The sequence below is a fragment of the Ovis aries genome, chromosome 22 (genome assembly GCF_016772045.2).
Source record: "Ovis aries strain OAR_USU_Benz2616 breed Rambouillet chromosome 22, ARS-UI_Ramb_v3.0, whole genome shotgun sequence".
NCBI classification, from domain to species: domain Eukaryota; kingdom Metazoa; phylum Chordata; class Mammalia; order Artiodactyla; family Bovidae; genus Ovis; species Ovis aries.
The window spans coordinates 17,506,433-17,521,502 of record NC_056075.1 but is presented as its reverse complement, the minus strand read 5'-3'; the positions used below and the strand labels follow the sequence as shown (position 1 = coordinate 17,521,502).

The following is a 15,070-nucleotide window of genomic DNA, read 5'->3' as shown; positions in this document are numbered from 1 at the left end:
AGCAAAAAGTTGAGATTGCCGAGGGCAGCGTTTGGAGAAGGCTCTTGGGAAGCTGTTGGAAATGGTGAGTGAGACTGAGCATCCTTCCTCTGCCTAGCCTTCATTTCTTTCTATAAACAACAATACCCAGGCTTTTAAAGCTCACATCTAATTCAAATATGACTACCTTCAGTGAAAGGAAGTTAAGGAGCTTGGCTTTTAATTATTTTCTTATTAGTATGAAATTATTTTCCTGTTAGTATGAAATACTAATCATTAAAAATATGAAATTATTTTCCTACTAGTACAAAATACTAATCATTAAAAATTCTCATCTGATATTTGCTGATGCCTCTTATATTTTAATATTAAGGTTTTGTTTTTAAAACCCCACCTACAAGGGTGCAAAATAAATGTTTCAGCTAAACTCCTTTCCCAGTTGGAGCAATGAGTCCTTTATCCTCATTTGTTTAGTCTGCCTTTTGCTGTGTGATCCACAACAGAGAGACTCATAAGTTGCATCGGAAACTGTCCACCTTTCTTACTGACTTGTGATACATGTTTGGTTGTGACTCAATCAAATGAAGTTTGCTGAGTTAGAAGGGGCTTCTGTGATTCCTTTATTAAAGAGATTAGTAAAAGGGGCTGTTCAGGTTTGGAGTTAGGAAGATCTGTGAAATAAGATTTTTTATGTAAACGATCCCGCCTCTTCTTATCCAGCCTCTCCCACTGACCAGCTGGGGACCTTGAGAAGCCTGCCTTGGTCTCTTAGTTCCCTCACCCATGATGTAGGCGTGAGACTGTGCCCCTTGTGGAGACGAGTACAGTGTGTGACACATGGGGTATCCTCAGTCACCGTGAGTAGCTAGCCCATCTCCCCTCATTCCCATCACACACAGCAGACTCATAACGACACTTGACTACTGAGATCCTGGTGTCCCTTTGGAACCACTATGTAGATATCAACACAGTGCTTAGACTGGCAATGAGTGTCTTGTACCAAATTCCTGTACTTTGAATATTGTAAATTCATGCAGACAATTCCATCCAACAAGATTCTTCTACTGGCTTCCCGGTACCTTGCTCCATGCTGGTCAGGCTATGAAGAATATGACACCATGGGATCCCCCACCTGCAGTAATTTATAGTTTTGAAGGAACTGCCATAGACATTAGTTCCTTTGAGTTTATCCCGTGAGACAGGCAGGGCAAGTCAACAGTGTCCCAGTTTTGAGGATGGAATAACTGTGCCTGGGAGAATAGATTTGTTATGAAGAAATGGAGACCAGAGAGCCTGAGTCACTTTCCCCAGGCCACACAGCTACTAAGTGGTTAAGTGGACTTGAATCCAGGTCAGGGGACTCCAAGGCCAGAGTTGCCTCGCCCCACTCAGCTTTCTCTCTAAAGGACACTGAGTCAGATTCTTCTCCACCCACATTTACGTGATGTTGTTTTCGCCATGAGAGTACTATAGTGTGTTTCTACAAAATATAAATGTCTTTCTGAAGTTGGCCAAAATCTTCGTCATCCAAATGTCGATAAACAGCACGTGCAGTGGCCCACTTGTTGCTGCTCCTCCCTTCTGTTGTCCCCCAAAGAAAGCTTTGTCCTGGGCCTGCTGACATCAGTAGCTAGTGTTTGCTGATGAGATAAGGCTCTGGGCAGCTGCATTTGATGCCGTGACCAGCCAGCATCCTCTGTGGGCTTGATCGATGTTAGCATGAAGGTAGGTCCCTTGAGCAAAAAGACCTAAGTAGCTCAGATGTCTTTCTAATACTGTCTTAGAAGAGGAGGTGCAAAGTGCTGCGAGCCTGGAGGCTCCAATTATTCTGAAGAAACTCCAGGAGTCCTGAGGAAGCCTGTGGCATGGGAGAAAGAGGCTGCTGGGACTTCCCTGGTGGTCCATTGGCTAAGACTCTGCACTCCCAAAGCAGGGGTCCTGGGTTCTATCCCTGATCAGGAAATTAGATCCCACATACCGCAACCAAGAGTTTGAATGCCCCAACTAAAGATCCTACATGATATAACTAAGACCCAGCACAGCCAAATAAATAAATAATTTTTTTTTTCTAAAAAAAGAAAGAAATAGGCTGTCACTAAAAGACCCAAGTCCCAGTGACAGCCAACTAATCATGTGAACTTGGGCAATCCATTCAAATTCTCACCTCAATTTTCTTTTCTATAAAGTAAGGGTTTCCTCTTGCTAAGAGACAGGGAAATGAACATTTGCCACTGAAGGGTGCTGGCCTGCTGGGGCCATCCTAATTGAAAGAATCTCTGGGGGCAGGCAGCAGTGGGAACTATACCTTGTAGGTGCCTGAAACATTTTTAGCTCACAAAAGATTTTCTCATTCATTGACCTCTCTGAATTCCAACCTACCTGAAAGCTAGCTAGAATAGGTGTTTCATCAATTTTGCATATATTGGTACTATCGCCTCTAGACCCATCTTCCAGGTTGGATTTGAGTCACATGGACCAATCTCATTTGTCTGTTTTAAGAGATAAGCCCTAACTGTTCTCATTTATCCATGAGGGAATTTCTGAGAAGTCCCTGGGCCTCAACTGCCTCTTCTATAAAATGAGGGTCTGAGGTAGACAATCTTGGAGGCACTTCAGCTCTGAAATCTTAGGATTCTCTAATCCATCCCAGTCTCCTCATTATTGGCTAACATTTCATTTTAAATCTTAGTATGCACATTGCTTCTAGAATGACAAAACCAGGTTTCAGAGGTTTCAGGAAGATCAGGAGCTGGAGTTTAAGCCAAGTTGTCAGGGACTGGGGAGGCTGGGGCTGAATGAGAGAGAGCCCAGCCAGGGGGCATGATTCAAGGGTGATTGGACAAGGCAGGGGGCCAATCAGGTAGAAAGAGGACCACTCCAGCCCCTTGAGCCAGGGGCAGAAACTGTCACCATCTGAGTTGGAGCAGAGCCCACCCATTTTTCACATCCAGGCAGGAAAGGCCCTGGGTAAAGAGCAGCTGGAAGAAACTGACATGAAAGAGCCCAAACTGGAAGGATGGAAGATGGGAACAGGGAGGAGGAAAGAGCCACCCGAGGCCCTGGGCAGGACCTGATCCTGGAGAGTGGACACCTGGGTAGGCTAACAAGTTGGTGCCCCATTGAGTCCATGATTTTTTTAAAATTTTTATTGGCGTATAGTTGCTTTACAATGTTGTTTAGTTTCTGGCAAAGTGAATCAATTATCTGTATATATATATATATATCCCCTCTTTTGGTATTTCATTCCCGTTCAGGTTACCACAGAGCATTGAGTAGAGTCCTCTGTGCCATACAGCAGGTTCTTATTAATTACCCATTTCATACATGCACTCAGTCACTGAGTCATGTCCAGCTCTTTGCAAGCCCCTGGACTGTAGCCTGCCAGGCTCCTTGGTCCATGGAATTTTTCAGGCAAAAGTGCTGCAGTGGGTTGCCATTTCCTACTTCTGGGGATCTTCCCAATCCAGGGATCAAACCCCACGTCTCTTGCGTCTCCTGCATTGGCAGGTGGATTCTTTACCACTAGCACCACCTGCAAAGGTCATTTTATACTTGGTAGTGTGTATAAAGCCCACAATCTTTAAATATTGATCCCATATTTGAGGGAGACGTGAGGCTGGGCTCTATGTGAGGGGAGGTCACAGAGCGTTAGCCTCTTTCCTCTGTCATCCCAACCAGCTCAGCTCCAGCCTGAAACCCCTGCCTTGGACTCAGTAAAAAGGGAAACTTATCTTTCTCAGATTCTCCTCCTGTGAGGGAGTTGAAGTGGGAGCCCTGGGGTCTTACTTCTCACCCCAAGAAGAAAGTGCCATCAGTCTACACAGTTTGCTTCCTGAGAGGAGTTCCAGGGAGGGAAAGAAAAAAACAAAACAACTTTCTGCACTCTGCTGAATGTTTCTATTAGTGTTTTTGCTGCCCTTTTGAGTCAGGACCTCTCAGCAAGTAGCTTGACTAGCTGGTCCCTTAAACTGGCCCTGGTGAGGGCCTGCGAGGGGAGGAAGGGGAGGACTGCGTTGCTGCTGAGGGGGGATCTCATGACCCCTGACTCACCTGCTCCCCTGCCTCTTCAGCGGCCAAGATTGGGAGGGGAGGCTGGAGCTGACTGAGCCTGTGGGGTCAGCAAATTCTCCTGGAGTCCGCCAGGGTCTATGACATTTGATGGAGGGGTCAGACAATGGCCTGGCTGACCATTACTGGAACCTTTAAGGTTTCCTTCTCTCTTGCAGAGTTTTTCACTGAACTTCACACTGCCGGCCAACATGGTGAGTACAGCGGCCCCCGCTTACCAGGTAGGTGAGCAGAGATCAATGCAGAGTTGACATTGGGCCTCCAGGACACCATCACACAAATCTCATGTAAAGCTGTAATGTTACACAGGTTTCAAAGCACTACGAAGAGCTGGGTATGCTGAGAGACATGTTCTCAATGATAAGAATTATAAACACACATTTTGAAAAGGAAAATAGCAAGAAACCAAAAAACACTTAAATTGCCATCAGCAGAAAACCCTGGGGTCACTCGTCCCAGTCCTGTTTGACCCTACATGAATTTTGACTTCTGTTGTCTTCATACCATGGTCTTCTCACCTGTAATTTTATATAACAAATGTTTTCCATCAGCCTTTATAAAAGTAACTGAGGGTGGTCTCATGACATTTCTTCAAGCGAATTATTAAGCTAAATGACCAATCACAATTAAGAATTCTTTTGTGATAAGCATAGGTATAAATAAATCCTTGTTGGCGCTTAACCTGATTTCCTTAGAATGAAGTCTAGAAGGGAAATCACTGGGTCAAGATGAATGAACATCTTATGGCTCTGGATTATGACAATTGCTAGTCCACATGGAGATTTTCAACTGATGATGGTGGACAGTTTCAATCCAGAATTGACCCGCCGTCTTATGTTCTCCTGTTGTCTAGAAGATAACACACCAGGATTGTTTTCTGACCAGGATTGCTGCTCTGATGGAGCTAGGCATTTTCCTGGCCCAGGTTTTTAGTGGTTTGGGCTATGCCAAGTTTTTCTAATAAGTCATATGGTTATTCAAAGAAAATAGACTGAGACTGCCAGGGAAGAAGATGCCTAAGCTGGTGCTTACGTTCACTGTAACATGAGGGCAGCGTTCTGGAGAGCAGTGGAAATGCAGACCCTAGTGACCCCCTGCCACCTTTGTGGCCCACCTAGTGACCCACCTGTGTGGCCTAGGGACCCAGGCCACACTGTTGACCCTGACCCTGTCCCTGACTTCCCGGCACCTGCTCCACCCTCCTGGTGAGAGCCCTGTCTTCTGAACCTCCCTGACTCCCTGCTTCAGCCTCTGCCTATTGCCTGCAGAGGCTGACAATAGCCCATTGTCAATAGTGTCAATAGCCTGTTCCCCTATCCTTCTCCTTCCCTGTCCAAATCTTTCAATATGCGACTGGCGGCACTTCCTACCTGGCTACTCGAAGCCAGCTGGTCTGTAGAGATCCCAGGTTCTGTCTTATCCTGGCTTGGCTCAGCCTAGGAAGGTAACTCTGAGAAGCAAGGAGCCGTTGCTTAGGGCCGTGAGGGTGAGGGGGTTGGAGGGAGGCACTAATGCTGCCAGTCATCACCTTTTGGAGCGTCTTCTTGGTTAACAGCCTATTTCTCTGAGAACAGTCCCTCCTCCCTTTGAATCTATATAGGACAACAGCCACCCGAGTCTGCCTGGGGCTGTCTGGTTTTAGCACTGAATGTGTTGCAACCTAGGTAACTTTTTGGAACAACCAGGACATCTGGCCACCCTATCTGTGATTATATTTCTGCCACATAATCCTTCCCTTTTGGTGTAGCTGGATGCCCTGGAAAGTAGGGGGAGGTGGATGCCAGGTGCATCAGAGCATCTCCGCAGGGAGTGGGGAACAGGACCACATATGCAAGTCAGCCCCTGCTGGGGCACACTGAACTGTCAAGTATGAAAATTAGGGATGGGGTGCTGCATTTGTCATGGAAGGCAGAGCAGCACCGCGGCTAAGAGCCTGGACCTTGAAGTCAGACTGCTTGGCATCTACCACTGAGGGCTGCGTGACTTCACACAAGTCGCTTCACTTCTTCGTGCCTCACTCTTCTCTACTGTAAAATGGGGATCATTTTAGTCCTGCTTCACTGGCTGCTGTGAAGAATAAATGAGCTGATAGAGGGAAAGTATTTGAACAGCCTGGCACATAATTAGTGTTTCATATGCATTAGCTGGTACAGTTAGCAGGTGTTCATGAGGGCAGAAAAACCCATCCAGAGAGAGAAAGAAGGAGGCAAACAGGCGGAGAACAGCACAACTGAAAAGCCATGCTGTCCAGAAGTGATGGAGCGATCCCAGGAGGAAGGGATCTTTGGTCATGACAGAGTCTCAGGCCCCAGCTCCAGTGCCTGGAAAAGCCAGACTCCCTCCACCTGTGGGATCCACGAGGAGCCCCTGAATCTTTAGAGTTAACTCCTCCTGGGGGTGGGGGGGCCAAAGCCAGCTCAAATGTATTTCTGTAACCTGAAGGCAGAACATCTTACCTGAAACAATATCTAACTCTCCCCATCACCCTGAGAAACAGAACACTTTACGCAAACAGCATTAAGGTCATATTGTGGGGTGGTGGTGAGATTGTGTTTCAGTAAAACTAAAACCATTTAAGTACCAAGTGTAAATACCAAGTTAAGCAAATATTTCTTTGATCGGAGCTCTCTGGGAAAGAGGTCTAGGCTTGAAATGCAAACATCCAAGTTCAGATTAAATTTATCTGTGAAATCTGGGAGAAGACCCATAACTTCTCTTGAGATCTGGATCATTTTTTTTTCTTTTTTTTGTAAAATAGAGAAAACTATCAAAAAGACAAAGCCACTGGGATTCTAACGTACTCACTGAGGTTGATGAGTGAAAGTCAAAGTGAAGTCCCTCTGTCGTGTCCTACTCTTTGTGACCCCATGGACTGTAGCCCGCCAGGCTCCTCTGTCTATGGGATTTTCCAGGCAAGAGTACTAGAGTAGTTTGCCATTTCTTTCTCCAGGAGATCTTCCCAACCCAGGGGTCGAACTTGGGCCTACTGCAGAGCAGGCAGACTTTTCACTGTCTGAGCCACCAGGGAAGCCCATGGTTGATGAGAATATTCAATAAATAACAGGTCTGGCCAGAGCTTTGCCAAGTTTAAAGGAATGATCAAAGCTTCTACTCCTGGTCCACATTTGATCCTCCAAACAACCCTAGAGGCAGGTGCTCACAGCCCTATTTTATGAATGAAGAAATGAGGCCCATGAGCTTGTGAGTGGAGAAATCAACACCCTGTTCCAGAAGGAGACTAGGACCCATGCTCTTCACCCCACACTACGCCACCTAGCATAGCTTGCATGAGTCGCTCACGTGGAACTTTGTGCCCTGAGATTTATGCATCCAGGTAAGACTCTCATCTGAAATATCTCATAAATGGGTGAAATTCAGTGCCCCTCTTTGAGTGGAGCTGTGAACTAGAAGCATGTATTCATTCAACATGGAATTGTGCCGGGAATATGGATAATTCACAGCTTCAGAGACCTGCCCAAGCCATCTGCTTCACTGCGGTAAGGGAACAAGAAAGGCCTTCTTAGAAACAAGTAGTCTTCCCTTGTGGCTCAGATGGTAAAGAATCTGCCTGCAATGCAGGAGACCTGGGTTTAGTTCCTGGGTTGGGAAGATACTCTGGAGGAGGAAGTGGCAACCCACTCCACTATTCTTGCCTGGACAGAGGAGCCTAGTGAGCTACAGTCCATAGGATCACAAAGAGTTGGACACGACGGAGTGACTCACACTTCCTTCCTCCAAGGTCTTCTTAAAGAGCCTGGCTCCACTGGTATTTATATTTTTTCCTTTCTAGCAATGGGGACAAGTAGGCCCAAAGTGTGCTGGGAAGGGTGTGGGAACTTGGGACAGGATAAAGTCTTTTTGAGTTGTAAAATGTATTATGGCAAATCCGCAGGGTGAATAACGAAGCTCTCACCTGAATTTTTGATTTCTTGTGCCTTGTAACCAATCTTATTCCTTCTTACCTGGGAAGGATTGAGGAAGGTTCTATTCCACAGTTGTTGTCATCTGTTGTTTTTAATAGAAAGTTTAGCAAAGGGATATACTTTAGGCATTTACAGCTTAACCCTGGGCAGGCCATCTTATATAATGTGCATTCTATAGATTTTGTTATCTTAGGATGTGTGTTCTTTTTCTATGCAGACTTCCTCTCCAGTTGTGACTGATGGAAAAGGAACCGTAAGTATACCACTTAAATTACGGAGCCTTGGTTCAGCCACTTAGAAATGGGATAATGCTGTACCCATCTGTGCATTCATTTTGAAGATTAGATGACGTTTGCTATGTGACCTGTCACCAAGCACATAATCTGCTCAACTGTTTTTCTTACAACCAACTCAGTTCAAAAGGGAAGGAGAACATGAACAATCACAGATGATTCCACAAAGTCTGGAACCAAAGAAGGTAGATGTGAGAGAGTACATACTTTGTACTTTCATCAAGATAACACTGAAAAATAGACAAAGCTGAACTACAGTGATAGATTCCAGGATACACATGCAGTGGCTGGATAGGAGCCCAAGGGGGCTTCTCAGGGGTTGGCAAGGTCCTGTTCCTCATCCAGGGGCAGGTTACCTGGATGGGTTCATCACATCAAGTCATCAGGCCACATATTTGTAATTTATATATTTTTTATGTGTTTTGTCATTCTTTAACAAAATCACCCCCTCAAAAGTGACGAAGACTCCAGTGTTATATGATAGTTGCACATTTACAGGGCTTCTCAATACTCTGCAAGTAATTACAAATATGAAAACTTATGGGGCTACGAGCACGGCTACTTCCACTCAGATCAGAGCAAATGTGAATTTGGAAATTAATCGGTTCATGCATTTACTGTACATACATTTTAAAAATTCATATCAAAATGGTGTGGTATACAGTAAAACTTTTGGGTATATATTTTACTTTTTGCTGAACTAACAGATAAGAATGCTAATTGTTGCTTTGAACTGTTTTTCAGCTTTTCCTATATTAATATGACACAAACTTGTGTTTCTAGGCATGGCCTGTTCATATGTTTGTCCAGTTTTCTACTGAATTATTGTCCTTTTCCAGTCAATTTAAGCAACGTGCATTAAGTATGATGAAAATGAGCCATTTGTCATGTACATTGGAAAGAATTTTTCACTGTATTTCATTACCCCTTTGATTTTGTGTAGGACACTGAGGATCCATGCAGAGTTTTGTTTTAATTTTAATCTTTTGAACTCTTCCCTTTTTTTCCGGGAGAACCTGACTGTTTTCTCTGTGCAGGACTGTGGGCCTTCTCTTGGGTTAGCAGCAGGCATCCCGTCCCTGGTGGCCACGGCCCTGCTGGTAGCCTTACTGTTTACTCTGATTCACCGAAGAAGCAGCAGCAGTGAGTCCACTGAGGTGACTGGCAGTTTCTTTGGGTCGCGACATGTTGGCGGGAATCAGTGTTCAATGAACTGGCTTTGGGCTGGGGGTGTCAGGACTGGTGTCTGTTTTCTGAGGACAAAAGGGTGGGTGTTTCTGTGCCTCATTTTCTGTCTCAGACTCATGACCCTACCCTCCAGGCAAAGCTGATATATCATCCGATCCTCGGGTCACTTGAGGACAGTATTGGGGGTGGCCCAAGTAGGAGCAGAGAGGGATGTCTGTTGCCATGGCAAACACATCTGTGCAGTGAGTGTGTTTTCTAACCTTGAGAAACAAGGACACAAGCTTCTCAAAGAAGATGGAGGTGAACTTACGAAAGATGGGAGACAGTTGCGGAGATGTCCATCACAAGGATATGTCCAGGAGCATGTGACTCTATTTATCTTTGTACTTTTCCTACATCCTAACACACATCGGTCACAAGGGGATCTTCTGACCCCACCCGTTACAAATACCAGAGTTCTCCGGAGACCAGACTCAGAATTCAAGGGCCACCCTGACCCATATCCAACCAGAGGCCATGGGTGTGATGCAGCCGTATCGTGTGATCTCTGTGTTCTAACTCCATCCTTATTTATGAGCATTTCTGATTGTTCTCACACTGGTAAGTGTTAACAGGGAGTGAAAAACCTAAGTCCTCTCCCTGAGTCTGCCACTTTACAATTTATATGTGAACCTGGGCAAGTGATAGAACATTTTCTGTTGCTTGGTTAGTTCAACTCCAAAACAACTCCAGTTAAATCAGAATCTCTGGATGATAGAGCTGTGGCATTGGTACCAAAAAAAACCCTTCACCATTTTATCGTGGATCATTTTAAACAGATACTAAAGTAGAGGGGATAGTATAAAGAACCTAGTTATCCGCAGCAGCCAATCTTGTTTCATTTCTACCCCCACCCACTTCTTGAGTAACTCACAGTGGTATCTCTTGTTTGTGGTTTTTTAGGGGGGTCAGTTATTATCCTTTTGTTTATTTTGTTTTGTTTTAAAGCACTCTGCTGATTCTAATGTGTGGCTAGGTTTAAGAACCACTGATTTTAATCATGGTCATGGGCAAATGTTGTAACCTTTCATTTCTTCTTTTTTATTTTATTCTTAACCAACTTAGGGAAGTGAGAGGCCTTGTGAAATTACAGAAATCTATGACAGTCCCAGGATAGCTGAGGTAGGAACTCTTGGTTATAGACACTATACATCTTTCGCACAACAAACAAGCTAAAGGTCTTCAAGCCTGTTGTGTACAGGAACACAGTGTGAGCACAAAGGAGCTTCTCATTATACTTTTATTGGCTAGGCAGGAATTTAAGGTTGAATTCATATTAGAAAATTAATTTACTACTATTTGTTCCACTGACAAAAGAGAAAACCATGTGATCATTTCCAAAGGAGACGAGAGTTCAAAAACATTAAACAGCCATTTGTGATATGAATTCCGAGCAAACTAAAAACTTTAAAGGAATTTTTTTAACTTGAAACAAGACATCATTTTTTTTTTTTAAATCACAGCAAATATCATACCTAAAGGTGAAATGTTAATGATTCTCTTTCAGATCAGAAACGAAACAAGGGTGCTCATTGTTACCATTTCTACTGAGATATTATACTTAGGTCCTAGCCAGTGCAGCATGCTGAGAAAAATAAGTAGAAATTAACTCAGTGTAGGGGAATTCTTTCATAATGTATACATATATCAAATAATCACACTGTACTCTTTAAATATCCTTTATTTTTCAATTATACCTCAACAAAGAGGAAAAGAAAAAAGCAGCAGAAAGCATAAAACTGTAAAAGAAGAAAGAAAAGTGTCATTATTTGCAGATAATATGATTATTTACATAAAAAGCCAAATAATCTACAGATATATCGCTAGAATTAGCGAGATATTTTAACAAGTTTATTGGAGGTAAAAGTCAATATTAAAGAGTAATTTTTATTTCTAAACATCAGTAACAATTAATTTTAAAAAGTAATTTTTTAAAAATACAATTTTATAGTGGTAATAAAAATATATAAAATGATGAGGAATCAATCTAACAAAAACATATAATCCTTTCATGGAGAATAATAAAATTTCAGTAAAAGATATTTAAATAAGACCTAAAATATGGGAGTTTATATACAATGCTCCTGGATTGAAGAACTCAATGGTATATAGATATCAAACAACTTCAAATTGATCTGTATAATAAATGTAATTACAATATAAATTTCAACAGGTATTTTTCACAGAACTCAATAGGGTGCTTCTAAAATACATATAGAAAAAAAAGACAGGAAAAAATTTAAGTACCAACAAGAACAGATAGAACAAATAGTAAACAAATAGGAAGATGATAGATTAAAACCCATCCAGTGATCACATGGATGACGTTCAGTGTCTTGAAAACTATGTTTCAAGTGTTTTGTCTGATGGTTGGTTGTTTCAGGTGGGAGGGTAAATCTGGTTGCTGTTACTCCAACTTGGCCAGAAGCAAAAGTCTTTGATGTACTTTTTTTTTAAACCTGTTTGTTTTCTCAAGAATCCTATGAGGTTACCTACCCAGGAGAAGAATATGATGGGAGGAGAAGCGGCCCACATATATGTGAAGACGGTATCGGGAGGCGAGGAGCCCGCGCGTGACACTTACCGCCCTGCTGTCGAAGTGGAGAGAAGGCGGGGCCTGTGGTGGCTTATTCCCAGACTGAGCCTGGAGTGATGCCAAGGAGCAGAGCTGGAGCTGGAAGCGAGCTGAACACACAGGGACCGATCGTGCCTGGAGCGAGGAGAGAAGCCAAGCTGCTTCTTAACCACTCCCAACTCCATTTGCAGATCTGGAAAACTTCGGGGTTGATTTTACTCTTTAAGGGACTGATCTGTTAAAGTGCATTCTGACTCTCAGAACTTGTGGTTTAATAATCAGTGAAGTCGCTGTGCATTCAAAAGGAGCCTTGAACCCTGCTCCTGACCCCCAGTGGGGATTTGCTTTTCTTTATGATTTGGGGAAGAGAATTTGATTTCTCAGTGGCTCACCTTTTCATCTTTTTTCACATCCATTTTCTCAAAAAAGGCATTAGACCTGGCTTCCATGGACAGGTTGGCCAAGGCTAACGTGTGAGAAGGGGCAGTTCTTTATCCCTGAACACCTCAGGGTAGAAATCAGGGGGAGCCACACGTTCCCTGACCACAGGCAGCCTGTGGCTGGGTCATTCATCACTCTCTCTTGTGATCAGAGGGTATTCAAAGTGTGTGTGTGTGGGGGGGGGGGGGCAGTGAGCACATGTGTGTGCTGAGGGTAAAGACGGTGGAAGGAAGGCAGAGATTATTTCAAAAGATTATTAGAAATAGGGGCTGTACCTATTTTGTGGGAATAGAGAGAAAGGTCCAAGTCCTTGGACCATCAATGGGGAAAAACTCATGAGCAGGGAGAGAGGTCAAGAGTACTCTCGGTGGGGACCAAAGGGATGATCCAGGTACCAGCGTGACTGTCATCTGAGGGGAGCTCATGAACAGTGGCAGCTGGATCAGGTGAGGTGTTCACCATTGCTCCTGGGAGGAGGCTTCTGGGAACCCTGGTTCCCTAGCACAGGTCCATTGTTCCCCTGATGGGAGAACCTGGGTCCAGGAGATCCCGGGTCTCCTGGTCACCAGCTTCACGGGCCCCCTTGAAGAGCTGTGGAGATATTCCTTTCTCACACGGGGCCCCTAAATGCTCAAACACGGCTCCTCTGATTCAAACAACCCAGGACAGGTTCCGCACACCCCATCACTGCCATGCCGACACGTGCTCTTCAAAGTTCCTTGTGAAATTCATTTTGTGCTAAGTCCCTTGAGTCTAGACCTGTTAACAAGCAGATCTGGCCGTGTTTAAGCAGACATGCCCAGCAACCCAGGTGCTCCTACTTCTCTTACCTGTTGAGAAGGACCTTGAATTTGCTGAGAACATGATTGTGGCCTTGGCCTTGACATGCATATGTGTTTTATCTGGGGCAGATCATGGACCTTAGCTCTGTAGGTACAAAATGGAGACTGTCATTTTCTTCTTTCTACCCTTAGGAGTGTTGCAAGGGTGAACGGAAACATGACTTATAGTCTATAAAGTAAGGTGTGACTTATATTTTGGACCACTTATTTTATGTAATTCTGCTTACAGTCCATTGCTTATTACCTTATTTTAAATGTTTTCTACTAAACTATCAAGGTTCAATGTTTCTGTCACCTTTTTTCTGCTCTGATGCACAAGAGCTTATTCTGGAATAAAGTGAAAAGCAAAAATGAGCATTCTTGTGGCCCTCCAACATATCTGTGGTTTTCCTTTTGCCTATATTAAAGCATATGACGTTGGCCCTAGAATTGGAATCAAGGTTATCTCCAGGATATAGCTGGTGCTAGCAGTTTGTCGGCTGGGCTGATGATGGAGATGTTCAAGTTGTTCCCAGGTTGTGAGCAAGACAACCTGACTTCCAGCTGAGACTGGAAGTCAGAAGCTCTGGATCCCCAACCTAGGGCCTGTGCTAGCATTGGGATGGCCTTGGCCAGTCACATTCTAGAAAATGCAAACAAATTAATAGTGACAGAAAGCATATCAACCATTGCCTGGGGATGGGGGAAGGGTGGATGGAGAGATTCCAAAGGCCCACAGAGAAACTCTAGGGGGCAATAGATGTCTTCTCCATCTTGATTGTGATGATAAATTCATGGGTGTGTCACATGTCAACACTTTTTAATGGTACACTTTAAACATAACAATTATTGTATCTCATTTTTACCTCAATTAAGCTGTTAAAAAAAAAAATAGCATCCAAAGCCACAGAACAATAATCTCTGCCCACTGGGTTTTGCTTTGTTTTTTTTTTTTTTTAAATTTGACCAGATGGGGTCATGGAGAAGGCAATGGCAACCCACTCCAGTACTCTTGCCTGGAAAATCCCATGGACGGAGGAGCCTGGTGGGCTGCAGTCCATGGGGTCGTGAAGAGTCGGACACGACTGAGCGACTTCACTTTCACTTTTCACTTTCATGCATCGGAGAAGGAAATGGCAACCCATGTTGGGGTCCTTGAATGGACTGGAACCTGGTGGTCCAGAGTCAACAATAAGAAAGTGAAAGAAGGAAAGAGGTTGATATTCCCTGGGTTACACAGCCAGCCTTTGCACTCCAGGGAATCAGCCAATAGAGAGATAGAGAGAGAGAAGGAAGGATACAGGAACCCAAGTCTCTGGTGGAACAAGCGTGCTTTATTGAATTCTGTGTGAGTATATATACTGTTTTACAAGGTAGCTTCTTCAGATAAAGATCAAAAGGCCAGACTTTACAAGTTACCAAGGAAACAAGGAGCAATAGAGGCTATAAGGCCAAAAGGCAATCCATATCAAAAGAGGGTCATAGATAATCCCTTTCACCATGTGGAAAGGCTAACGAAGGAAATCCTATGTGAGCATCCCATCTCCATGACCTCAGTCCTGGGACTGGCTTGCCACTCCTCTCGCTCCTGACAGGAACTGATAAGGAACAGAGGGCTCAAGAGAGATAGGAAACAGCACACAGGAATCCTACTGTTAAACATTCCCTGACAAACCCACTCCAGTGTTCTTGCCTGAAGAATCCCAGCGTCGGCGGAGCCTGGTGGGCTGCCGTCTATAGGGT

The 15,070-nt window shown here is 44.1% G+C and overlaps 1 protein-coding gene across 7 annotated transcripts; it reads left to right on the top strand.

Moving 5' to 3' along the window:
- On the top strand, nt 1-13,702 carry OPALIN (oligodendrocytic myelin paranodal and inner loop protein). 7 transcript variants are annotated; one of them, XM_012102688.4, is made up of 6 exons: nt 1-64; nt 4,206-4,241; nt 8,188-8,223; nt 9,301-9,420; nt 10,556-10,612; nt 11,967-13,702. In XM_012102688.4, the coding sequence occupies exons 1-6, from the start codon at nt 62-64 to the stop codon at nt 12,141-12,143; spliced, it is 429 nt and encodes a 142-aa protein (XP_011958078.2). In that variant the 5' UTR covers nt 1-61; the 3' UTR covers nt 12,144-13,702. The 7 variants fall into 7 exon arrangements, with proteins under 7 accessions (XP_011958078.2, XP_011958076.2, XP_042094603.1 ...); XM_012102686.4 differs by having other exon boundaries at nt 4,206-4,268; XM_042238669.1 differs by having other exon boundaries at nt 1-1,704.
- The last annotated feature ends 1,368 nt before the right edge of the window (nt 13,703-15,070 follow it).